The sequence below is a fragment of the Helicoverpa zea genome, chromosome 17 (assembly GCF_022581195.2).
Source record: "Helicoverpa zea isolate HzStark_Cry1AcR chromosome 17, ilHelZeax1.1, whole genome shotgun sequence".
In the NCBI taxonomy this organism is placed as follows: domain Eukaryota; kingdom Metazoa; phylum Arthropoda; class Insecta; order Lepidoptera; family Noctuidae; genus Helicoverpa; species Helicoverpa zea.
In genome coordinates, this window is record NC_061468.1 from 2,457,995 (window position 1) to 2,482,727 (window position 24,733).

Here is a 24,733-nt window from a genome sequence, read left to right on the forward strand (position 1 = left end):
AAGTTACACTTTTTCCCCTAAGACATCAATAAATAATTTCCAAAAGAAAATCATGTCTCTCATCATGGCATCTACTTCCGAGTTTTATGCAGTCCTAAAACAACATCTATCCCACAGGAGGTATCCCAACAACGATGGCAAGAGGCGGGCGGGGGTGAGGCATCAAGCTCGTCGTCCACGGCATGCGGGGCGGCGGAGGCGTGCGCGGGCGCATGCGGGGAGCGCGTGAAGCTGTCGCACGTGTGCGCACACATGGACTTCGGCTCGTGTCTGTCCAGTGGCGCCACCTGTGCTCTGTCGCATACGCAGCGGTGTATTGGCAGAGGTATGTATTAATATTATGGCCTGTAGTTTTATCGAAACAAAAATTTGACTGGACATATATCTATGCCTTTCATTGTAATTGCCGCTTCTATCTCTAGAAGCGTAACAAACAAATCAGAAAGCAATCGTAGATCTTGGCAAGTGCTACGAAAAATTAGCTAAATGTGATAGATATCTTTCACATGGCTCTAGAAGTATCTAGAAGTTAGCGGCAAAATTCGCCACCAATTTTTTCAGTCATGTCTAATGCTCTTCTTTAGTTTTCATTGCTTTTGAAAAGTTTTTTTTTACCCAAACAGTTAGTATCCTCTTTCACTACCATTAACCTATTATTTCTTCTTTCCAGACAGTAGATGCTGGACAGGCTGGACGCTAGAAGCCATCTGGTGCGTGTACGAGTGCCTGGCGGACGCATGCCTCGCGCCGGACGACCAGCGGGCATCGCCGAGGCTGCACACCGCATATCTGGATGAAGAGCCTAATACTGGCTTGCCGCCCAGGTTAGTTTATTGGGTAATTAAAAGCATGATAAGATGTCCTCGTTAGCCGAGTTCACAAAAAGGAGGATCCAAGTTTCATATGTATATTTATAGTTCTCAGTTTGACTGAACCGTCGGTTTTATCTTTTGTAAAAAGATTTTGAAAGATAAAATATGAGAAAATATGAACAGTTTTTCCTTCAGAAGCTTGAGATTTTTTCCACTTAAAAGTAATTTATCTATTTCGAGCATTTGGGGTAAGGTTCTTGTAGTGGAAGTTTCTTCAGGAAGCACGTACGCATTATGTTTAGGTACTTTTAAAGTAGTCACCTATATACCTGTCCATCATTCTCAAACCCCTATTCCTCCGCAGATATCAACACGTCCCAGTCGCCGGCAGCAAGAACCCCGAAGAGACTTACCTAGCTTTAGCACTGGAAGCGGCACTCCTAGGCTTGGGCGTACAACGCATGTTACCATCAGGGCTATACGCTCAAGAGAGGCACTGTAAGCAGGAAGAGAGACTAATAGGCGTGTTGCAAAGGGTGGAGGGGGAGGCAGCCGGGGGGGTGTGTGCCCGCGTGGCCACCGCCCTCCTGGCGGGAGGCCCCGCCTCCTGCCTCGGCGCCACCGTGCATCCCAGAGCGGCGCCCGCGCATACATTCGCAAGGTTCCTCTTTTTGGCGCTGTTGCCGGCTAATGCTGATCTGGCGTACAAAGTTGGATTGAGGGCTATGAGGTAAGGATTTTAACACAAAAATTAATTACTCTGCAAAAAATAGGTAGCTTCTTAACGCCGTTTGATATTTGATATCAGTATTTTTACCGCGTGAATTGGTAAACGTGCAGCACAATCCAAAAACGTAAACGTACATACCTACCTAATTGAGCACGGGCATCGTCCGGTAGTTGGAAAATTGTTCTCTTGTTTGTCTATTGTCCAATCAGAAACCAAGCGGACGTGTGAAACTGTACCTACTTGAACTTGCGCAAATCACATGAGACTTACATAGACAAATTAATTATATAAGGCCCAGTATTATACAGGACTATGTATAAAACGCACACTAACACAACTCATACACATTATACGTTATATTCCAGGCTACCGATGGTAGAGGAGGCGTACGCTTTGGACGGCAGCAGCGCTGCGGGCGGTGCTAGCGCGGCCGGTGCCTGGCATACCCTGCAGCATGCTGAACAACAGCAGGCGGCATTGGCCAGCGCGTTGCTAGGTAACGACATCAAACACAATCATCAGCTGCCTAGACTTTTCAAAATATGGGGTCGCCTTCCAGATCTGACTCCGAATCTGACCTCCTCAAATCAGGGTTGCTCTTGCTATACACGTAAGCGAGCCGTCATTATTCGGCACATCTGGGCGACGAAGCCGAATATATCATATCGTATCGTTTATTGCATTCCATAATGTACGTTAGGTATATGAAGATCAATGCTCGGGAATCACTGAGCACTCACACTGAGCAGAACAGCAAGAAGCGACGCATGATTCGAGATGAGGCTTCGCCGTTCGACTTTTAGCGATCAAAGTACCTTGTTCTCGATCGGCACAAGCCGAAAATGCCACCCCTGTTATGTGTGTAGCAACCCTTAGTTACCTGGGGAACTTTTTCCAAAAATTATTCAGTTCTATGGTCCTTAGGTGGTCCTGATAGTCAAAAGTTGCAATAAACCTTGCTAACTCACCCATAATTTCTCCAGGTGCAGCCCGAGGGAATCCTGGGCGACTCCGAGCAGCGTTGGGCGCCGCCCAGCGTCACGTGCGGTCAGCAGCCCAGCTGTTCCGACTGGCGCAGGACGCGCTGCGCCACGCAGCGCCGCCGGCCGCGCCTCACCATCACCGTGACCTGCTGGCTGCTGCCTTCGAGCTGGGCTTGCAGGTGTGTACAATTGATCGATGTTCTCCTAGCCGATTATCGGCTACGGCGGCTGTCCTCATGTAAGGAGATTAGCCAACTGCGCTGGACATATTATAGTGCACAAGCATTTGCGCAGACACAGGTGCAGTCACTATTCCTTCACTCTCATAGCAAGATGGGACGGCAATCCGACACGACCGGAGAAAAATCAGGCGATGGTCGTCGTTGTACAATAGAAGTACATTTAAAACTTGTTTATAACTGACGGACTTTTTATTGCAACTTCTACAATATCTCGAGGAATCTCTCCGGTCTAACAATAGATGCGGGAAAGAAATGATACCAATCGATGCTGGAGTAATATTCATTATAAATATTTAGAATAACATACGATTATATATGTAGTCTTGCTTACACATACATAGATAGTCTAACATTATTTACATTACCTAACCTTCTTTTTAGAGGTCGATTCAAATATATCAAATCAGTTCAAAAGTAGCTCCTCTGAAGTTGCTTGATACTGACTTGACAATGATCTAAATAGGCAAACCTTACGCGTCACATTGTTAACTTCAGAAGAGCAAAGTTATTTGAATACAAAACTAGCTTCCGCCCGCGGCTTCACCCTCGTAGAGTTCGGTTATATCGCGTTTCCAAGAGAATTTCCCGCTTTTCTGTCGAAATTTGTCCTGAATTTTCTTTTCTATAAAACTCACGGAACCCGAGACCTTTCCAACGAATGCAAAACAGTGGAAATCGGTTCACGCGTTCTGGAGTTATAGCGTCAGGAAGGGAAACTTATTATAGGCTTATTTTTATATAATAGATAAAAAAGCGTGGCAGGCTTAGATACCTGGAGCAAAACCACCCTGTTGTCATAGTAAATATGTATTTAAAAAGCGTTGTTATTTCCAGGTGCTACGCATGACGTTATCATCAGTGAACTGGCGGCGGCGCGAGATGGTGCGGTGGCTGGTCACCTGCGCCACGGAGTTGGGGCTCGAGGCGCTCATGTCCATCATGCAGAACTGGTCAGTATAACCAGTCTTTAAATCAAGTATTTACCTGACTCTACCTTTCCTGTACCCTGCCTTTAGTCCCACCTATTTTGCCTTTATTAGTTTCTGCTGGCTTCTTTGCTGAACTGTACTTGATCAATGAAAAAACTGCTCCCAAATTATACTCCTCTTCAATTCTCCTTCTTCAAAATCTCAGATAGCATAAATTGCCCCCGATTGCCCCGCTATATTCTGCCGTTAATAATAGATTTTCTTTTTTTTGTTTAATTAAGTTTCCACTACAAAACACTATTGGTTCTGCGACCTTAATTTTTCACCCGAAGGTCTTCGGTCTTTAGATTTCGGTACAGAACAGAAGTAAATTCCTCCTTCCCCAAGTTATACGGAACCAATAAGACTATTACAAACTCTAACCACATATATTCCATCTCCAGGTTCGAGCTGTTCACGCCAACGGAAGCGACGGGTCCCGTGGCGGCCGCCGCGATGTCGCACGCGACGGCGCTGCGGCTCGGTCTCAGCTTCGACCAGCAGGAGAAGCTCAGTGCCTGCGCTAGGACTCTCGCGCTGCAGTGCGCTGCTAAGGTACGTCTTATATACATAGTTATGTACAGGCTACAAAGACCCTTTTTTTTAACGACGTCAAAAATCATCAAATGACCCCTCCCGCTATGCGTTAGCAGCGGTGAGGGAGTGTCAGACTCTTACTGACTAAAAACCGTCGTGTTCCGTCATAGGCCTTTTATGTGCCAGGGCCGCGGTATCTCTTTCGAACAACCCGCAGACTAAAAAGACCCTTTCGTATCATATAAGATAGAAGAAGGTGCAATCATTAATTCTTACTGGGATGGGGGTCGGTCACCTCGAGGTAAGACAGGACTCGTCAACCTAGGCTAAGTTGACGGTCGTGCAGATGTATACTCAACCTACATTGGTGGTAAGCTGTGTGTAGATTATACCGATATGTGACAAAATATTTAAACAAACTTTGTGGTTTATAATTTTATGATAGTATACCGTGGAGGAAACATAGTTCCAGTACTACAAGAACGTTAACTCTGATATGAGGTTACCTTTTAGTTGCGTACTTTGAACTGTTGCGACATACTTTATGGGTCCGAAGAAAGACTAGGTACTAAACTATTTTTTATTCTTTCATGATCCCCTCCAAAAAATTAAGCCTATCCTGCCCTATTCATAATATTAATATTCTTACTTAACAACCACTTTATCTTCCAGGACCCGCCTGGCTGCGCATTAAGTGCACTGTCAGTGTGCGAAGGCTCAGCAGGCGCCTTCGAGGCGGCGTGCGCGGCAGTCGGCGGCGCGGCGGCCAGGGGAGCGCTCGCCTCCAGCCAACTGTTCGCTGTAGCGAGGTACATGGAGCAACGAGGCCAGCCCGCAAGAGCCATGCGTCTCGCTACCTTAGCCATGAGGAACTTACATCTGCATTACAATCAGGTAACTTAGCTTACTTCATGTTATATAATTAAGATTTAGTTGGCCGATAGTTGAGTTTTGCTCATAAATCAGTATAAAGATGAATAGAAGTATATATAGGCATCCCTATCCGATTTCGATAATGGTGACTCATGTCAAATTCACCTCCTAGCGAGAGCCCTGATGTGACTGGCTAAACTGAGCTTAGATCTGAAAAGTGTAGGTGTATGACGGCTTAGGTCTCTCTTTCTGTAATTGGCGATTTTCTTCTAACCTCGCCTCGAGTCTTTTTGTTTCGTATAACTAGACATTTTCGTGGATGGTTTTGCGCCGAGATGACCTAACTAGGAAGACTGAAGCAAGCTGTTATGTAGAAAAATAACCTTTGGATTGTTTATAAGAAAATCCTTTCTTTATTATGATTTTGAAGATTTTTCTCAGCTTCCTAAAAACAATTTTTATCATTTTTTTGTTTATATATATATTTTCTTTTACTAAAGCACTTATGTTACGCTACAGGACAGCCACCCCGCGATCGCGGACATCCATTGGGCCGTGGCGCTAGCGCACTCGCTCGGCCGCGCAGAGCTGCAAGCGATGTTGCCGCTTCTCGTCAAGAATGTCCAGTGTGCGCCCGTGCTTGTGAGTATTACTGGACACTCATTTAAAGAAAATATATACAAGCTGTTGATTTGCATCCGTGCAAAATTCAAGGACTAATGATTCCCGACCTAAATCATAAATAAAAATGGTACATATTTTTTTTACTGAAATCCGTTCGTGTAAACCCGGCGTGTTTAAACACGGCGCGTGTGTTACTAGCCTTACAACCGCGCTGTACTCACACAAACGCAAACACGAAACATGGGCAGTGATCATTCATAAAATTGTGTTAATCCTGAAATACTATTAAATTACAAGAATAAAAAAAATATGATTTACATATTTTACGTCAACCTCCTGACATTTTTACACGGTTGCGAATCAACGGCTTGTACAAAATTTATCCAGCAATTATTCACCAAATTATTTTGGACGTTTTTAGTGTTCAAAACGGGACCCTATTGTTTTCGCTCCTCTGTCCGTCCGTCCATCCGTCTATCACCAGGCTGTATCTTATGAACCGTGATAGATAGAGAGCTGAAATTTTCACAGATGATGTATTTTTGTTGCCGCTATAACAACAAATACTGAAAACTAGAATTAAGTAAGTTTTTAGTAGTATGTACTCATTGTATACTTAACTTAAAACTGTGTTCGGTCTACAGTCGGACGTGCTGCGCCGCTGCTGCGTGGCGGCGGCGGGCTGCTCGCGGTCGCGCGGGGCTCCGCCGCGGCCGCCGACGCCGCTGCGGCCGCTGCTGGAAGCCGCCCTGCGCGCCTACGCCTCCACCACGCACGCGCGGCTCGCGCACATCTCGCCGCGACACTACGCTGACTTCGTTGACTTCCTCGGTATGTATGCGCGCCTGGTACTTTGCAAGCCAGATCGTGATATAAGAATAAGAGTTAAAAAATATGAATTAAATGAATTTGTACTAATCTTAGGCAGATATTTGTTTAAAGTAGCGTAACCAACCGAGTTTTTTCTAGAGCAATATTTCAGCAACTACATAAAAACATTCTGAATAGGTATTTCGTAAAATAAAGAAATGAATGCATGAAATCTGTTATATTTTTACAAAAAGTGATTTTAAAATGCGTACACAAACAATCACTCCAATCTATAATTGGGTTAGAATAACTGAAGGGCTAAAAACATTTCTCCTACACACATTGATTTTAATAACATTATATTTTTCCCCAGGCAAAGCCCGCGACACATTCGCCCTCGCCCCGGACGGGCCGCACCAATTCGCGGCGCTGTTACAAGAAATCAAGCTCAAATATAAAGGGAAGAAGAAACTCATGTTTCTCGTCAAGGAGCGCTTCGGATGAGCCTCAACTAACCGTCCTCTACGGAACCCACCGAGTTTGAAACGTTTTTCTACATAATCGCCATTCCATATTGATTTATTAATTAAAAAAACATTTTCTTTACGATGCGAGCGGAATTTTGTTACAATTTTTTGGGTGTAGCGTCGGTTTTTTTATGATTTTGATAGGTAAATCTCAGATTGGGCGTTGGTTGAAGATCGTAGGATGATATGAAGTACGTACGTATAAATAATAAGTACTTAGCTCTCCAAAATGCAAAATGTGTGTAAATGGGAAAACTGCCAAATAAAGTACAGCATTTATACTTAACTGTTACAATTACCTACCTACTTAAGTTACTTTTTCTACTTTGATTGATAATTTACTTTATTCAATACGGTCTTCAATCACCATGGTCCAAAAAACTTGAAACTCATGGCAAGCTACATAATTGTTTAATTGGTGCAATCTTGTTTTCATGTTTAGTGTTTTGTTTTTAATTTTGTTGATTATAGTGCAATAAGCTGCCATGATGAAAAGCCAAATTTTACTTACGTTGTGGAAAGTGACGTCATAACGTCTTGCCGTGACAAATCCTTTAGATTATTTGTAGTAAAAATTGGTTAAACAATTTTGCTGTGTCCATACATTTTGCTAAAACATGGACAGAAAAAAATAATTATTAAAAATACAGCAGGAAACGCGTGTGACAATGATACGCAAATTAACGAGGACATGTATCGTTTCGTTCTACGGTAATTTAGGCTCGAAATAATTTTACCGTTGCGGTAAAAAACATTACCTCATTCAAGGTACACACAATCTCGTGTACCCTCCGTGTACCAAACCAGTCTATTCTAAAGTATTATTTTTTATTTAATAATAATTATAAATACGGCTGACCTCGTAATTTTCATTTTTTAAATAATCGTAAGAAATGATCTCAATAATTCCATTTGTGTAAATAGAAACGAGTTTGTAAATATAGTGCGAAGACAAGCGTAGTAAGGTAATGTTAGATAATTAATGTAATTAGTGTGATCTGTGCGAGGATTGCGTGTTGTACAAATGTGTAAATGTCGGTTTGTTGTAAGATGACGGTATATCATGTGAGCGGAATCGCACAAGTCGCAGGTAATAGGTAGGTTAGCGCCACTCGTATAGCGTCCAATAGCAATGGAAATGTTCATTAATATGACACAACACCAAAGAAATATATCGTAAGTCCAACGTGAGGTAAGCAACGCCATCATTTTCAGTATTCTTGAGTATTCTCTATCTGTAGATATTATTTGTGTTAGCTCCCGGTTTTATTTATAATTTTCTTGAACGGCACAGTTATTTGAATTTTCAATCGGCGCTGCAAAAACATGAACTCCAGTATAATAAAAAATATTGAAAAGACCTTAGTAACTAATAAAGCCGTGTCTTGTCTATTATTCTATATTCGTAAAAACTATTTATATGTTCATTTCAATTATCATTTTTCTTGAACTCAGCCGTTGTCTTGTTTAGCGTAGATATAAAATTTTAACAAGAAGTGCATTTATAAATATAGAAATGATTAATATTTTAAAAATAGAGACGATGTATGGATAGTGTTGAGAGAATAGTATGAATTGAATAGTATATAGACTTAAATGAAGGACTTTTGTACTTTTTGTGGTGTGTATGGGGGTTGTGCAAAAAATATTTTGACATTGTACAAAGACACATACAGAAAAGAATTAAAATTGTATCCGTTCACTATATCAAAATTTTGCCAACCCTATAATGTGTCAAATAAAAAAACAGGACATTATATAGTACTCATTGTAATATTGATATAAATGTAAATATAAAAAAATATGATTTTTAGTTAGAGCGCTGATTGTAGACACATCCAGTATCTTCCTTATCAGAGACTTTTACACGAAACAGTAATTAATATCAAGTAGCAAAGTGATCAATAGTGACAGTAAATACGTATGTTATATATTATATACCGCTTTATACCAGGTATCATTAGATCGGCAAAACATAGCTAAGATTAAGCTTATTTTGGCGGAAGCATTTATTTGACTTGAGTGCAAGATACATAAAGCAATTTGTAGAGAAAGCAATAAGACAATTATGATTTTTTATATTGTTAAGTTATAGGTACAAATATCTCTGCAGTCTACCTCTCGAGTTAAATAAAGTCTTCGTGCCAAAATAAGTAACAAAATATCAGAAAGGAATGTTACCGTTAAGAAAAGCAGTATAACGCAGCTGCGTCAGTGGTGTTTATAAAATTATTTTTTGTATGGAAAGAGAAATTAATTTTCATAAGCCAATAAATGTTTAAATGTCAAGCAATAACTTGGAAGCCTTCGGCCGGTCTGCCGTGTTTCAGTGTGTACAACTTTATTGGTTGTAAGAACATGTGTTGTGTATCTTATTGTCAGTCTGTATGCGTGGTGCATTTGATTATTGGAGTCTCACAAAGTACGATAGCATATTTTAGCATATTTTTAGTGTAAATTCCGAAAATATTTCAAGTTTATTTTTGTTTATTTCTTGTGACTGATTTGTAATTGCAATAATTAGTGTAAATTGTTCAGACATCGACTTGCCAACTGTAACTCCAAGCAAATATTTGACCTCAAGTGCCTTCGGCGAGTCTAGATAAGCCAGGCCGGCTACATTTTTGTGTTGTATTTTTATTTTCTACTCTGTCAGTGGTTATATTGTAATTGTGTTGTACGTCAAACGTGGACACCCTTCAGTGCTGGTATTATGAAGGTGATAATTTCAATATAAATAATTGAAAAATATTTTTTTCGTTTTATTTTTGACATGTTAACTACTCATAGCAAATATTACTTGCATTAAATCCTCTCAACGAGTGAGTGTACAGGTTTGATCACAACAAGCCCCAGGGTCAGAGTTTTCACAAATCCTCCTGACGGTCTCTCCACTGCTGATAACTAAAAATCGGGGACGCCGGCTTTACGTGCTCTCCTATGCATGGTGGCGTATCACCACTAACTTGTGCACTGTGGGCTGCTTATTGATAGTTTCTGAGAACTTACAAAGTGATTTCTGTTCGAACTAAGGCCCTGAGTACAGCAGTGTTTGGCTCCTAACGTCACTGGACTCACGAAGTGGTAGGTCCTTTCCAAGGCATGTAATAAAAAAGACTTCCCGAGTCACAGGCCCGATTCTCCTAAGTTAATAATGTCAAAATCGAATCGCAATATGATCGCAATAGCAGTTTTAACCATATCGGGCATTCTGCTACTAATAAAAGATCAATCGTATTCGATTGACATTTTGGTCTATACGGTAGTTTGCTGTACAATCATTTTGCAATCGCAAATCATTTGCAGACAAAATGATTCATTATTGAATGACAGAAAAGGATAAAAACGTTTATTTCAAAGAAAAGATAGCGGAATGTCACATACGCTTCAATCGTAATCGAGTCGGGATCGGATATCAGTCGAATCGAGTTGAACGTGAATCGTATGTCGCTTAAGTAAAATTAGGAGAATCGGGCCCCAGGTATGTAGAGCTGTCTCTCCTGTGAGAAAACAAGTATGACAATAATAAGGCCTTATTATATGCATTCATCTATTGTGCATAAGTAGTGCATTGCTTTAATTATGTTGTATCGAATAGATCAATAGACCGACCACAAGGATGCTGAGGTAAATGTAAATAAAAAAAATGTATCCTATGTAAAAAGAATAGGATTAGGTTTTTATACTGAAGTTGTCACTTCTCTGACATCGAATCAAATAAACCAAAGTGTTTATGAATTTTAATTGAAATATATCGAGATCCCGGTCCCTAAAGCGCTAAGAGCTACAGTAGGTACCTAATCCATTTTCCATGCGTGCAAATTTATTCAGAGGACCTATCTAAATAGACCACTCCATCATTATAGTTATGGATGAACCTAACTCGGTTATAGATACCTATTTACTTCGATTACGTTAAATAGCACGCAAACACAACGCTCTACAGGTCAGGTAGGTACGCGTGTCAATAATAATACCCAAGCGACAGCTGGCAGCCTAGCAACCCGCACCTGTGAGTGTGTGGGTGCCTTTGCGAGGGGAACGCGTCGAGATGCCCGTATGCGAGGCGCACAGACCAATCAGCGCGCCGCTTGCCTCTTACGGCGTACCGCATTCGTGTAGCAGCCCCCCTCTGATTCCTTACACCCTTCAGTCAACGTCGGCCATTCAACGTTACTTCACGCATCCACGCAACAAAATGGGTGTCCATTTAACAGAGTACGACATGGCACGCCTCGTAGGAATCTACAGGGATTACGATTGCTTGTGGAATATGAATCATGAATTGTACAGAGACAATGAAGCGAGGCAGGCGGCGTACAAGGAAATATTGCAAAAATTAGACATTAAAGACCTAACTGTCAAAGATATCCCGAACAAAATTAAAAATTTAAGGTCATCCTATTATCAAGAGCTTAAACGGATAAAAAGACATGCTCGAATAAATGACACACCGTATCAACCAAAACTGATGTGGTTTGCTGCCCTGGATGAATTTCTAAGGCCATTTCGGGCTGAACGGTCATTACTCAGAAAGGTAAGAGCCCTTCCATTAATCTTGAATGTTTATTTGATTATAAGGTTGTTTAAAAACAAACATCTCTCTCTCTCTCTCTCTCTGTGTCGCGCGACCATCAAAGCATAATCAACCAATTTCCTTAGATATTTAGATAGTTTATTGGTTTTAGCGAGAAAATGGCTAAACCCTTAAGTAACTAAACTGCATCACAGCACCCACCATTTTAGCAAGGGATGAGATATGTAGGTAATGGGCTTACATACTCACTAAATCTTTCCGTAGGTACCTTTTTTGGTATCAAACTTCCTAATGTGAACTAATCGGAATCAAGACATGTCCAATGTCCATGATCAGCGAGAGGTTGTGAGGTCGTATTGCCTGGACTTTGGAGTGGACCCTAGTTAGTTGAATGCTGGTGATCAGATCATATCACCTTACGTGTCTACTTAACATCAATAATATTGTTTTTCTACAGTTAAATGTGACAAAGAAAAGCGAAAACAGCAGCAAAAATGAAAATGAAGTTCAAATGAAGACAGTTGCTGAGAGAATCCCCACTGCAGGACCACAACTAGAGGATGAATTTGATAATTTCGGAAAATATATTGCCAGCTCTCTCCGTGCCATGCCTCCAGAGTTTTCAATTATTGCTAAAACAGAACTACAGAAAACTATATCAGACCTTCAACTGCAAATAATCAGAAAGAACAATCATCATTATAGTCAGTCGCCCTACCAGTGTGCATCGAGTGACAATGATAATGAACATATTATAGGAAACGAAACACCTACGTCTGATTCTTGCATAACTTCTGTGAAAATAGAATTTGATGAATAAAAGTTTTATTTAAATAATATTGTTTTATTAACAGCTTCCGACAGCGCTCTAGCCTGTGTACCCAAATAAGAAGTCGTAGGTAGAGCCTTCCTCGATAAATGAGCTATCAAACACTGAAATATTTTTTAAATTTAATTACCATACAGAGTGCAATATTGATTACGAGCTCTGACTACTCTGACGGACGGACAACAAAGTGATCAGTAGGGTTTTCGTTTCCTCCTTTTGAGTTAACCTAAAAAATCTTTCATCAATAAGTAGGATTTTAAACACAGTTTACAAATTAAAGATTTTTTTCTGATTTTCAGTAGTCCATTTTTTGTGACTAATGTTTGTCAGTCAGTCTCTTTTGAGCGTAGACGAACCATTAAGCTCGATGAGACGAACGGAGTATCCGCAAGATTTGCTTGACTTTTTTTTATCTAGTCGGCTCATTGAGTCGGCTTCCGTGTTATGTCAACAATGAAATTGTCAATGTCGATGTTTTGATTGAATGACAGGACAGGTTGTTTACTTTTCATCTCCAAGTGTTTATTCCAAAATTATTGGAATTTCCTTAAATAGATATCCAATATTATAGTTCCAGTTATTGCTAAGAATGGACATAATAATATTATGATTTATGTCTTAGTGACTGGTCCGACTTATCTGCGAATGTTGTACAAAGTCTTATCGACAAAAATGATGTTAAAGGTTTGTTTATTTTCGTAATTTTTCGAAATTCACATATTAAATGACAATAAATTTCTATCAGGACACTAGTGAGAGCTTATTGTCCTTAATTCAAGTAGACAATATGATTGAAAATGGATAATTACCTATGATGCGAATAAATTCCCTGCAATATATTATCACATTCGTTTATCACAAGTTGGGTGGTGACAGGCTCCGTGTCAGTGGGTGGCCTCACCCCTCGGCTACAATGTGCTACTCTCCATGCTCAAGGAAGCCTCACCATTGGAAAAGTATATACAGGCAAGTACAAATAATTTTATTATTATACTCTAACATCTAACTGTCTTGTTGGTCTAGTTGTCACAAAGCAGCTTGTGGTAGTTGGCAGGTCTATACCTACCCCTGTCCAGGAAAGCCAAGCCAGCAAAGCTGGTGTCTGCAAATGCTACGCACTAGCAGTTGTTGTTACTATTCCATGTCAAAGACAGTCAGCCAGATTTCAGAAAACCGATACCAGGGCTGGTAGCTACCTGCAGTTCACTCATTAAGATTATAAACGTAGAAGTTTGAATGTATAGTTGTGTGTATGCACTACAAAATACTTTTTTAATAGGCTAGTTTCCTAAAAAATAATAATTAGTCTGTCTTGTAGATTGTAAAATAAAATTAAAAAATTAAGCGATACATATTTTATCTTTTTTAAATTGGATCAGAACTTGTTAAGATATAGCGTGTTAAAGTTGAGTGTGACGTCACAAGTTGCTACAATTTTCAGGACACTGTGACGTAAAAGGCCCTCCTAATTTTTGAAGTGTATTATCTTTGTCATTTTATGTTTAATTAAAAAAAGAAAAAATATGTATCCAATATTTTTTGATTATCTAAAAAGCGGACTAAATATTATTTCATTATTTCGACCCTGGACACTACCCTATTGCAGATAGCGAAGTCTTTTGAAAAAACAGAAGGATGTATATTGAAAAACAGAATCTTTGTATCACCTACAAATTCTAAAGACATATCAAAATTATCCAAATTAGCTAAGATAGAGGAAACAGAGTTTAGTAAGGATGGAAATTCATTCACTGCTTATGTAAGTGCCATTATATTCCAGTTATAACACATCAGCTGTGTTTTAATTGAGATAAAATATTAGGTTTATCCCGGCTAATTAGGTAAAGTTCTTCAGGATCAGTTGTCTACTAATGTAAAATAAAATAATATTAATTTGAATTAAAAAACATATGATGAAAATCATTATGATACCTATACAATATACAATAACCTATTATTTACTTAATTTCTTACAGCTAAACCAGTTTGGACACTTAAGATGGCATGAATTTGGTTCAAAAACAGAATTAATTATTGCCAACATCTGTTCTTTTGAGGTTGGTGAACATTATTTATAGTTAGTATATAAGGGGAGTAAAGAGTAAATAGTAAAAGTAAAGTTCATAGGAAGTACATAAGGGGGCAGTTTATGGGGGGAATACATAAGGCGAGAATATAACTGTGTACACTTTACACAGGGGACTCCATACTATTATATATTAAATAACATTACCTAATAAGTTTATAATAATAAACAGCTAATGCTGCAACACTTGTTTCCCATGATTTTCCACTGACTCAGCATATTGCAATAACTTAGAAATTATACCGGATATAGTCAGTGTGGTATTGAACGTTTTGAAGACCCTTTTTATAAATTAAAAGTTTTTTCAATTATATTTCAAGTTTTATTTTTCAAAAAGCCTATTTAGAACCACCCCGTAACAGTACACAAAAAGTAGAAATAAGTGTGATGAATTACAAATGTATATTAAGGTTGTGAGCAAGCCTACAGTGCCCATGACTTACCTACCTTACGGTAAAGTCTGGTCCACCACTGAAAGACAGTGGGTTTCAAAACAAAGTCGACTGATTTTATTTTGCATTTCAGAGCACCTGGCAGCTAAATAAAAAGTCGGATATAGAAATGAAGTTATATAACTCATCCAATTACACGGACGATGTCAGATATGAGGGTAGAGTAAGTTTATTATCATACAATTTCAGGCAAACTCGGTGTTAACGGAATATTACGCGAGTCGCAACCAACTTCAAGTACAGTTCTCGTAAACTCGATGTCGTTCCGTTACTGAATTCAGAGTACAAGTTTGCTAATGTTTCCATTTCCATACCCCCTCCCCACTCCTGCTACCCTTTGATACGTCGAATCGGTTTCAGCGCAGCTTCTCGCGCAATGTTCCGTGCCAACAAACACTAGGACGATCTGGGGCACGATTTGCTAATTTTACTTAAGCGACATTCGATTCACATCCGACTGAGATCCAATCACGACTCAATTACGATTGAAGCGTATGTGGCATTCCGCTATTTTTTCTTTGAAATTAACATTTATATCCTTTTCTGTCATTCAATAATGAATCATTTTGTCTGCAAATCATTTACGATTGCATTGCAAACTACCGTATAGACCAAAATGCCAGACTAATCGCAAACCAATCGAATGTCGTTGGAATACGATTGGTCTTATATTAGTAGCAGAATGTCCGGTAAGGTTAAAACTGCTATTGCGATTCAATTTCTATTCAATTTTGACATTATTAACCTAGCAGAATCGGGCCCCTGGCTAAGATCGCCGGGAAGCAGTAGATACGGGTTGCTAAAACAAAACTTCAAACCTTGGATGAGGCTTTGTCCAGCAATCTTTTGGCTAACACGACGATATAATTTTAGCAACTGACAGAGGTTCTTTGCAGACCTTCTTTGAATTTTGCGAGAACTACCTAACAATTTTGAAACGCGAAAACTAATTAGATTGAACTAAAATTCATAAAGTAAGTAGGTAGACAAAATACTGGGTTTTCTTCCAGCCACGAATACTACGAACGTACCTACAGTAAACTATGTCACAAATAATCACTATGTGTACCTATGTACCTACTTATAAATCTGTCATCCATTATATTCAATGTAGCAAACTTGACTTTTTATTCCAGTTGTTGGAAATACCCCTCAGCTTAGAAGATTTCAAGCTGGTATTACTAATACCGAACGAGACTGATGTCCTTAGCACTCTGTTCTCGAGGCTGACGAGCCACGGCATGGCGGCCGCGGTGAGCACCTTGCATCCAATGTTCACCGCCAAGTCTGTGATCACGGCACCCCGTGTTGACGTCATCTCGAGAGTACACATTAATGAGGTATGTACTCTCCGCAACTGGTTAAAAAGTTGTCTTCCCTTTCTGAGTCTCTATAGAGTGCCTGGGTAAGTTTAATTGAAATAGTTTGGATAGAGGGACATAGTTACTTTTGCTTTTGTAATGTTATAGTTATCTGCACGGATATTGAGCCATGACCTTCACCTGCGCAGAAGCGATTTATTGGTTTATTGCCTTATGTGTACAGTGCGCAAAGCGATCCCCACTCTTCCGCCGAGAGCTCAATATCCGTGCCGGTAACTATACTAAGGAAGTTGGGATTAGAGGGGTGGAGTTAAGCTAGTAAGAATGATCTAACTTTATCGACAAGTATTTCTTTCTACAGAAAATCAGTGAGATGCCTGATGCATTAACTATCCAGTACGGCGCTATAAATGTGTCAGACATCGGGACACGTATCCAAGTGTGGACATGTAAGTTTTCATTACCATGTTTCCTTAAAATCAACTTAGTGGTCAAAAATCCATCTTTCATCATCAACTGCCTAGCCTTTTCCAAACGATGTTGGGGTCTCTTGGCAAGTACAGGTGAGAACCAGTCTTTTACATATAGTCATTCCCTATCTGATTCCTTCTCTACCCAGTAACCTGGGCAACCCAGTACCCCATGGGAAGACTGGTTGTCAGACTCTCTGACATCTGACTCTTTATGACAACTGCCAAAGATGCTGGAACCCAAAATAATTTCATTTTTCTTTTTAGTCTGTCTATGTCTTACCACATTGACCTATCAATTTTCCAGGTTTATACTACCCAGCAAACACAGTGACTCGAGACGATGAAGTGAAAACAACCCGGCCACCATATTATTTCGCATTAGTTTACAACGATACGCCTATATTTTACGGAGATATTAATAGTCTTGTCATCTGAACCGAATCTGGCTGAGAGAAAGTCGCAAACTATTATAAAATAAATAAATAATAACAGTGCAGATCAGCTGTTGTAAGTTGCGGGCGCCATCTTGTTTTTGGAATGTCAATGAGATTTTTAAATAAAACTTCTGTTACGGATTTTATCGCGGTAAGGTATATTAATATTATTTCATCCCGACGTTTCGGATCCTTTACAGCATCCACGATCACGGGCAGACTACGGTGGTGGTCGTCATGATATTATAGTTACACAGTTATCCTACATAATTTAATATAACCGCCATAAAATCCGTAAAAGTAGTTTTATTTCAATGGCTAATATTCGCGTAAGTGTCAGAAATCAATATGTCAATGAGATTTGTTCTCGTAGACTTGCGCCAATGTGTTTTTTTTTATTTACAATATTATATGGCGAGCGAGGCTTTTGAGATGTGGTGCTGGAGGAGGATGGAGAGAATTAGCTGGACGGAAAGAGTTACTAACGAGGAAGTACTTAACAGAGTACGAACTAAGAGGCAACTATTGCAAAATATAGAGAATAGGAGAGGAAAAATGATGGGACACCTTATACGTCACGACGATTTTATCAAAAACATCGTGGAAGGGAAGGTCGAAGGAAAGAGAGGAAGGGGTCGTCCAAGATATAGCTACATCAAGCAAATTAAAGAAAAGGTGAAGGTTGTGACGTATAAGGAAGTTCAGGAGTTGGCGCTAGATAAGTGTAAATGGAAGGAGCTGCACCGACAAGAGCTGGGCTCTTAAATTAATGATGAATTAACTGTAATTTGCAGATAATTTTGCGATAAATCTATTCAAAAGTATTCGCGCGGGTTGCTATAAGAATGAATGTTGTATCGAATTGTTAAAGTAACATTAAAATGTTCTTCTCAAGGTGTACATATTTCTTGTCTTTTATTTGAATGAAGGTAATACGAATTTTAAATAATTATCATGTTATATCATGTTCAATTGCACACTATTTGCTGATTTAAATGGCAACAACTACAAATTAAATTAGATTTTTGGCAGCACTTTATACATAAAATTCTGAACAATATTGCTATACATAAATTAATGAACTTATATACTAAGAAATACTTTTTAAATAAAACCCCTATTCGTATTCAAACATCACAATTCACACTTCTCGATACAGCAACATTTTCGGTATCGATTTCAATTCGATATCAACGATCTTGGTAATTTGTCGGGTCAGCAGCAGGGTTATTGCTTAAGAGTGGTTTGGTACCATTTTTGGCTTTTCTTTCTTTTAGTATAGTTCTATAATTTCTTCTGCCTTTGACGTCTATCATGGTGCGTGACGGGTTTGCTGGAGGGGCCTGATTGGTATTCTGACCTTTTTGGTCGTCTTTAGAATCGTTATATAATTCATCGTAGCCTAGTATTAATGGCGGCAGCACGACCAAGCTTGCGGTGCGTTCTTTTGTTTCACTCTGAAATTATTAAAAACTGGAATGTATTTTAAGAACCAGGTAGATTATATGAGAAGTGTGGCAGCTACAGTAAAAAGGATAGTTCCGTCTATCCAATATCATAATAAAACTGAAGAGAGAACTAAAGAACAATGTAATTTGTCGAAAACGAAAGCCACGTATCGAGAAAGAAAACTTATTCGGATGCTTGGAATAGGTATGGCAAAAGCTAGATATTAAAATTATTGAACCATGAATACCCCTCTTTACAGGTCAAAGACTCACGGACTGAATCGAGTAATTTCTCATGAAACTAGATCAATAAATTCGCATTGCGCAAGGGTGATGTGCAGCGAAAACTATTAAATTTTTCCTGCAGCTACAAAACTATAGGCACCTACTTACATTAGTTAAATAAATTATTATAAGTAATGCACTCACCACAGTAAAACAAAAGGCGACTGCGCTCAGAATCGAAAACAACGTCATTGTTGCATACCTGTGTCGCCTAATAAAATATATTTATGTGACTTTTATCGCGGGCCGTAAACTTTCAATTTATTTTCAAGATTCGTTACATTACCTAATATGTCACAGGTTTAATTAGCGTTCCGTACTCATGTGTGTAACCATTATAATAATCTGCGTTACAAACTACGCGTATCAAACTATTATCTTGGTTGAATTTTGAAGTTATGTAGATGTAGCTACAAAACTTCTACGAAACATTACCGCAGTTTATAATGCAGACGACATTCAACCAAATGGTTCAGTGAAACCTAATGTATTAGGTATCTACCCACTGGTTCATGGTGGTTCAATTGTTTCTAGGTATACCTCGTGCATCCAGAAATTTACTTTTCTTCTACTTTGACCCGCGTCGTAATAATAATAACACGCGCCCCACAGGGCATCTGAGGCGGATGACGGGGAGTAGCGACCCCGCGGGGCTATATATCCGAGTGCTCCAGGGAGAGTATACTGTCCCCCATCTCCGGCTTGCCGGAGTGAAGCATGACGGGGGATAGGTCTCCCGCCTCTTGGCTTGCCTTCATCGGCACTCGGAGGGTAGGTGCCTCGTGGTAAGTGGCGAGTGGGCCAGTGATGCTGGACCCACAGGGAGCGCGTGATCTGCGTTTAAAGTCCACCGAGGTATCCTCACCCTTCAGCCCCTCATGTACCTGTTGCCCCCTTGTTGCGATTTAGCGACTGATTCCCGGGGGCCCAGTAAGTGAGGTGGCGAGTCTCCACCTGCCATTTTTACATGTATTTAATACATTTTCATCGGCAGGTGCCATAGTTCCCGTAGTTTCCCCATTCCTAGTCCATTAGCATCCCATCACAATAGCCCAAGTAGTTTTCATCCACAGTTAGCAATAGTTTAGCACAGAACCGGGGATTGTCCTTGGGCACATTTCTATAGTGTATACAGGGATAATCGTCGGTTTTGTGTCGCCATTTCATTAAAGTTGTCTCAAAAGGGCTTCAGCGTGTTGGCTTCGGCCCCACGTTCGCCTTCCAAAAATCCGGGACTCTGTAGTCCCGTGGTCGGTTAGAGATAACACGCTACACTCTACAGTGCAGTCAAAAAATAATAGGGATATAATGAAACGAGCGATTAAAAAAACGCTTTGCGACTGATGATGACATACTGTATTAATAACTTGAGCGGTATGAATTTGAGTAAACGAAAAATTAACTAAACTAACAACGAATATTGATTAATAATAAAATCCAAAACGAGCTTACAAAAAGTGAATTGTGATAAATCCATTTCATATATTAAAATTTTATCCGAGCGACTACATTACTAAGTGAGCGACTGGAAATACAGAGAGGGCAACTTTAATATTAAGATAGAATCGATTTTTCTAAGTGAGGTTATACATAACGTACTACTAAATAGTTCACTTTGAGCAAAGTTTTGTAAGCTGCTTTATTAATGATTATTGGTTCCTGATATTCTCTTTTAAGATGGCAGAATTTTGAAAATGAATCACTGCAAAACCGACTCCACGTAGTCTTATTTGCCCTACCCCTAGAGTGCAATTTAAAACCGCGTAGGCGCGGAAGGGCGAGGCGGCCTGCGAGCTGAGGCGCAGGTAGTTTTAACGCTCGCCACCGCGGCTGAGGCAGGCCGGCTGAGCCGGCCAGCAAGCCGAAGCTGCGGTGGTGAGCGTGAAAACCATCTGCGACGATAAGCTCGCATGGGACCGCCGGAGCCCCGCAGCGCCGGAGCCGTGACAGAAGCCATGCTTGCTGCATGTTGCATTGTGCTTCCATGCTGCATGCCTGCTTGCATGCTTCGCTTCAATCCCCTTCCCTCGCTCCGCTATCCCCCGCTTACCCCTTGATATCTTAATCATACATTTCCGATTACTATTTAGGAAATGTATAGATTTCGTAGGAAATGTGTCTAATGTAATTAATTTCACACATTTTGTATTCGAAACACTTCATTTAAGATAAAATGCCGCTCAGTATAAAAAATACATTAGCCAAATATTGAAAAAAATGCAGGACGTAACGTTGACACTCAAACAAACATTAAGTCGCTCAAATATTATGAAGCAGCTCATTTTGTATTTTAAGTAACTCAAATTAATGTTTGTAAGACACTATTCTGTTGATTTTTCGTCACTTGCAGCCAGTCGCTCACTTAGTAACTATATAACCCAAATTAATTAATTTTGACACTTAAAATTGTAATTCACAATCACTCGTTTAAATACTATCCAAAATAATATAAGTAAAAAGAATAAATAAGTGCACATAGATTCACGTGGATTTAGACAGAAATACGCTTCTTTCTATCTTTTACCTTGATAAGACCATTTGTATTTAAACTTCGTCGGGTGCAAACTGTTCCTCGTCTCCTCCTTCCTGGGCTGTGACATCGTCGTCGTCTGCAGCAGGGATAGAAGCTGGTGGATGAGTCAGCTCTGCTCCAGCCTCAATGAGCAACGCTTGAAGAGTTGCCAGACAACTGGCAAGCTGGAAATGGATAGATCGTTATTAGACATCAGATTTTTTATCGTCCATTTTCTGAGCGCATGCCTCCGCAAAGAAGGATTGCGCGTTAATCAGCATGTGTGCTCAATTCCGGTGACATTAGACAAAAGTACAGTTCTCGGCAAACTAATTTATACCCCTACATGATACCTGAAAATGGTTTCTGCGCAAGCCATTCTGCGCCTCAGAATATCGCATGTGAATGCGATATTCTGAGGCGCCAAACAGTTTGGCGAGAACTATAGGTACGATGACCAGATGTAGCCTGTATCTTCTTGAAGACTTCTATTGGAAGCTTTACTATCATATTATGATAAGTATTTCCCGCCTACAACCACTAAAACAGCCATTTCTTCTTTTGGTGAATTTGGGCCGACAGGCGACGGTTTGTCCTCACCTGGGCGTCACGTTTCTCCTCCTTCTGCAGTAAGTCAGCGGCTACATCAGCTTCCTCCACAGCCTCAGCCAGGCGCCCGACCCTCGCGTGCCTACCCGCAAGATTGAGCCTGATCAGGGGGTCGTCACTCGCCAGGTCTACTGCGCGAGCGTAAGCGGCATCAGCTCGGCTGTCTTCTAAGCGTTCCAACGCAATTCCTATCAGCAGGACCTGTATGCAATGCTCTTATTTTTGAAATTGGATAGGTATGTTGCTAGGATTAGGTATGCGTGGTGTGTGTATTGTTCTCCCCATGAGGAGTAGACATCAAAAAGTTTTTGTTGTCGTTATCGTAGCATTACGTAATCTTTATCAATAGAAACCTCTTATTTAAATTCATTGCTCCTGTTTGAATTTTTGTACTTGAATAGGTTTGCATAAAGTAGCGAAGTGAGGACTCTCGTTTGTAATTTTAAATTTTATAATATTAAATGAATTCCTTTGATATCACGACTTTGTCTTTGTAACTGGCCCTACCGTATAGGGTTGGAAAGGCTGCAAGGCGGCTGCGGTAGCGAGCCTGCAGAATGCGGAGGCTGGTCTCTTGCACACCAGCAGCGCCAGGCCCAGGTCGTGTGCTGCGCGCGCGCTCAGCGGCGCTGCCCATGACGCGCGTTGTAGGCACGTTAGGGCCTGCACGAGAAATTAACGTTTTACTAATAGAAGTTACATTAAGCTGTAGGTCCCCGCTGTCATTGAACATCCTTGGCAGTCGTTACGGGTAGTCAAAAGCCAGTAAGTCTGACACCAGTCTAACCAAGGTGTATTGGGTTGCCCGGGTAACTGGGTTGAGGAGGTCAGATAGGCAATCGCTCCTTGTAATACACTGGTAGGTACTCAGCTGAATCCGGTTAGACTGGAAACCGACTCCAACATAGTTGGGAAAAGGCTTGGAGGATGACACTGTGTAGGTACAGTCAATAATGGCTCTTTATTGACTGATGGATCACGCTGCCCAAGGGAGAAATTAAAATAATATTTCTAGATTTACGCAACTATCAGCTAAATGTGTGGATACTTACAGCAATATACTTCTTCTTCGCCAACAAAGCCATTCCTAAATTGGCATGAGCTGCCACGCACGTCGGATGCGCAGTTAGGGCCGCCTTCAGTCTCGCTAGAGCCGCGTCCAAGTCCTTATGCTGGAGCATCATAGCTGCAAGGGCTAAGGCTGCTGCATGCTGTGTAGGCTGCTGGGCTAGGGCTGCACCGAGGAGCTGGAAGGCCCGTCGAGGGTCACCAGCCCTTAACCTCAACGCCCCCGCAGCTGCTAAAGTGTCTGCCCCACATGCATGTGTACTGTGGAATGTACAAGTAGATCATAACAACTTGAGAGCCCTTTTGTCTTTTATTCTGAAGACATAGGTTGCTGATGCTTACCTCAATGCCTGGTCGTACGCTGCTAAAGCACCGAGCACGTCGTTACGGGCTAGTAGCAACTTGGCAAGGAGGCCGGCAGCTCGCTCCCCGCCTCCCGCCTGCACCGCAGACCGTGCCCACTCCACTCCTCGATCCAGCTCGCCCAAGTTCCAAGAACATTCCGCTGGAGTTTCAATTGTTGAAATAAGTATAATGCTTACGTAACGTTAAATAGTTACCTACCTACTCGATTTTTCGGAATGATGTGTGTGTAAAACAGGTAGGTATACAGGGAAAGGTTGAACTAACAATAAAAAATCGCTGCTTTAGGTAAGTAGATGTTGAACTATAGACCAAAAAAAGGATCTGGTTTACCTAGAGCGCAGTATATATCAGGATCCGGATGTTTCGTCAACTTATCGGCTTCTAAGTACGCCTCGTGTGACAGCTGGAAACGATGCTGGCGTGACCTGCAATTTCAAAAAAAGTCATTGCTTGTTTATTTTCAGTTCAATGAGTAGCCATAAAAAATAAATATTATCTCTCTCCCCAAAAATATGTTACTCATTTACATGAAACTCCGTAGTTACCATTATAAGCAGTCACTTACAAACAGTTGGCAACTTGTTTCAAAGGCTCTGGATCTTGGGGATGGAGCCGTATACAACTGTGATACCTCTCCAATGCTTCCTGCAGCCTGCCAGCGTCAGCCAGTACGGAACCCTTAGAAAAAAGCTCATGAAAGAATCTGCAAGGTCCTATTTCCCAAGTTCAAAGCCAGTTAGAGTACCTTTATATAATGAGCATATCTATGTTTGTTGTTGTGTTTTTTCTGAAGATCGTCAGCCAGGTCCAGACATAACGAATGTTCTCCTCTGACATAGCGTGCGTGAAGCAACCAATTCAGGGAACCGGTACTGAAGCCTGGTTAAAATGTAAAAGATACAAGAAAAGTATTGAGCTAGAACTATTCCAAGATCGCTTCCAGGTAGAAATTATCATAAAATTACCATCGGACACACTTTCCAAAGAAAATCTACGTTTCTTCATTGCGTTATTTGTTTGTAACATGAGCGCCATGGTTACTGGACAGTCTAATGGACATATTTCTGTGGAAATGGAATATGTACTACCTATCTACTTTATATATCCGTACGACGAATAAAACAGGATTTATTGGTATTTAATTTTAAGATAATATTGCACCGTTTTTAATGTAACTAAGAATATAGTTATAATCTGTCCACGTCT

General features: G+C 40.5%; 4 protein-coding genes across 6 annotated transcripts in view; 3 read left to right on the forward strand and 1 right to left on the reverse strand.

Moving 5' to 3' along the window:
- The window catches only part of LOC124638352 (zinc finger SWIM domain-containing protein 4-like), a 74,046-nt gene extending 64,189 nt beyond the window's left edge, over nt 1-9,857 (forward strand). The window contains exons 12-22 of the mRNA XM_047175294.1: nt 118-325; nt 671-824; nt 1,177-1,542; nt 1,908-2,038; nt 2,526-2,704; nt 3,602-3,717; nt 4,140-4,290; nt 4,945-5,166; nt 5,665-5,787; nt 6,414-6,600; nt 6,953-9,857. Coding sequence (XP_047031250.1) covers nt 118-325; nt 671-824; nt 1,177-1,542; nt 1,908-2,038; nt 2,526-2,704; nt 3,602-3,717; nt 4,140-4,290; nt 4,945-5,166; nt 5,665-5,787; nt 6,414-6,600; nt 6,953-7,083 — 1,968 coding nt within the window. The 3' untranslated portion in view covers nt 7,084-9,857. The remainder of the gene's footprint in view (nt 1-117; nt 326-670; nt 825-1,176; nt 1,543-1,907; nt 2,039-2,525; nt 2,705-3,601; nt 3,718-4,139; nt 4,291-4,944; nt 5,167-5,664; nt 5,788-6,413; nt 6,601-6,952) is intronic.
- Nucleotides 9,858-10,994: 1,137 nt separating this feature from the next.
- On the forward strand, nt 10,995-12,477 carry LOC124638248. The gene is made up of 2 exons (XM_047175147.1): nt 10,995-11,643; nt 12,101-12,477. Exons 1-2 carry the CDS (start codon nt 11,158-11,160, stop codon nt 12,461-12,463), a joined length of 849 nt encoding a protein of 282 aa, XP_047031103.1. The 5' UTR covers nt 10,995-11,157; the 3' UTR covers nt 12,464-12,477.
- Nucleotides 12,478-12,891: 414 nt separating this feature from the next.
- On the forward strand, nt 12,892-18,143 carry LOC124638444. Of its 3 annotated transcripts, none has more exons than XM_047175407.1 (8): nt 12,892-13,156; nt 13,349-13,438; nt 14,079-14,231; nt 14,449-14,529; nt 15,084-15,173; nt 16,147-16,350; nt 16,694-16,781; nt 17,110-18,143. In XM_047175407.1, exons 1-8 carry the CDS (start codon nt 13,079-13,081, stop codon nt 17,238-17,240), a joined length of 915 nt encoding a protein of 304 aa, XP_047031363.1. In that variant the 5' UTR covers nt 12,892-13,078; the 3' UTR covers nt 17,241-18,143. The 3 variants fall into 3 exon arrangements, with proteins under 3 accessions (XP_047031363.1, XP_047031364.1, XP_047031365.1); XM_047175408.1 differs by having other exon boundaries at nt 12,894-13,156; nt 13,335-13,438; XM_047175409.1 differs by lacking the exon at nt 14,079-14,231 and having other exon boundaries at nt 12,910-13,156.
- LOC124638445 (Bardet-Biedl syndrome 4 protein-like) lies at nt 18,132-24,562 on the reverse strand. Its single transcript, XM_047175410.1, has 10 exons — nt 24,493-24,562; nt 24,273-24,406; nt 24,093-24,205; nt 23,858-23,952; nt 23,504-23,666; nt 23,146-23,422; nt 22,601-22,756; nt 22,085-22,294; nt 21,497-21,669; nt 18,132-18,696 (listed from the first exon to the last, which is right to left on the reverse strand). The coding sequence occupies exons 1-9, from the start codon at nt 24,560-24,562 to the stop codon at nt 21,517-21,519; spliced, it is 1,371 nt and encodes a 456-aa protein (XP_047031366.1). The 3' UTR covers nt 18,132-18,696; nt 21,497-21,516.
- Nucleotides 24,563-24,733: the final 171 nt, after the last annotated feature.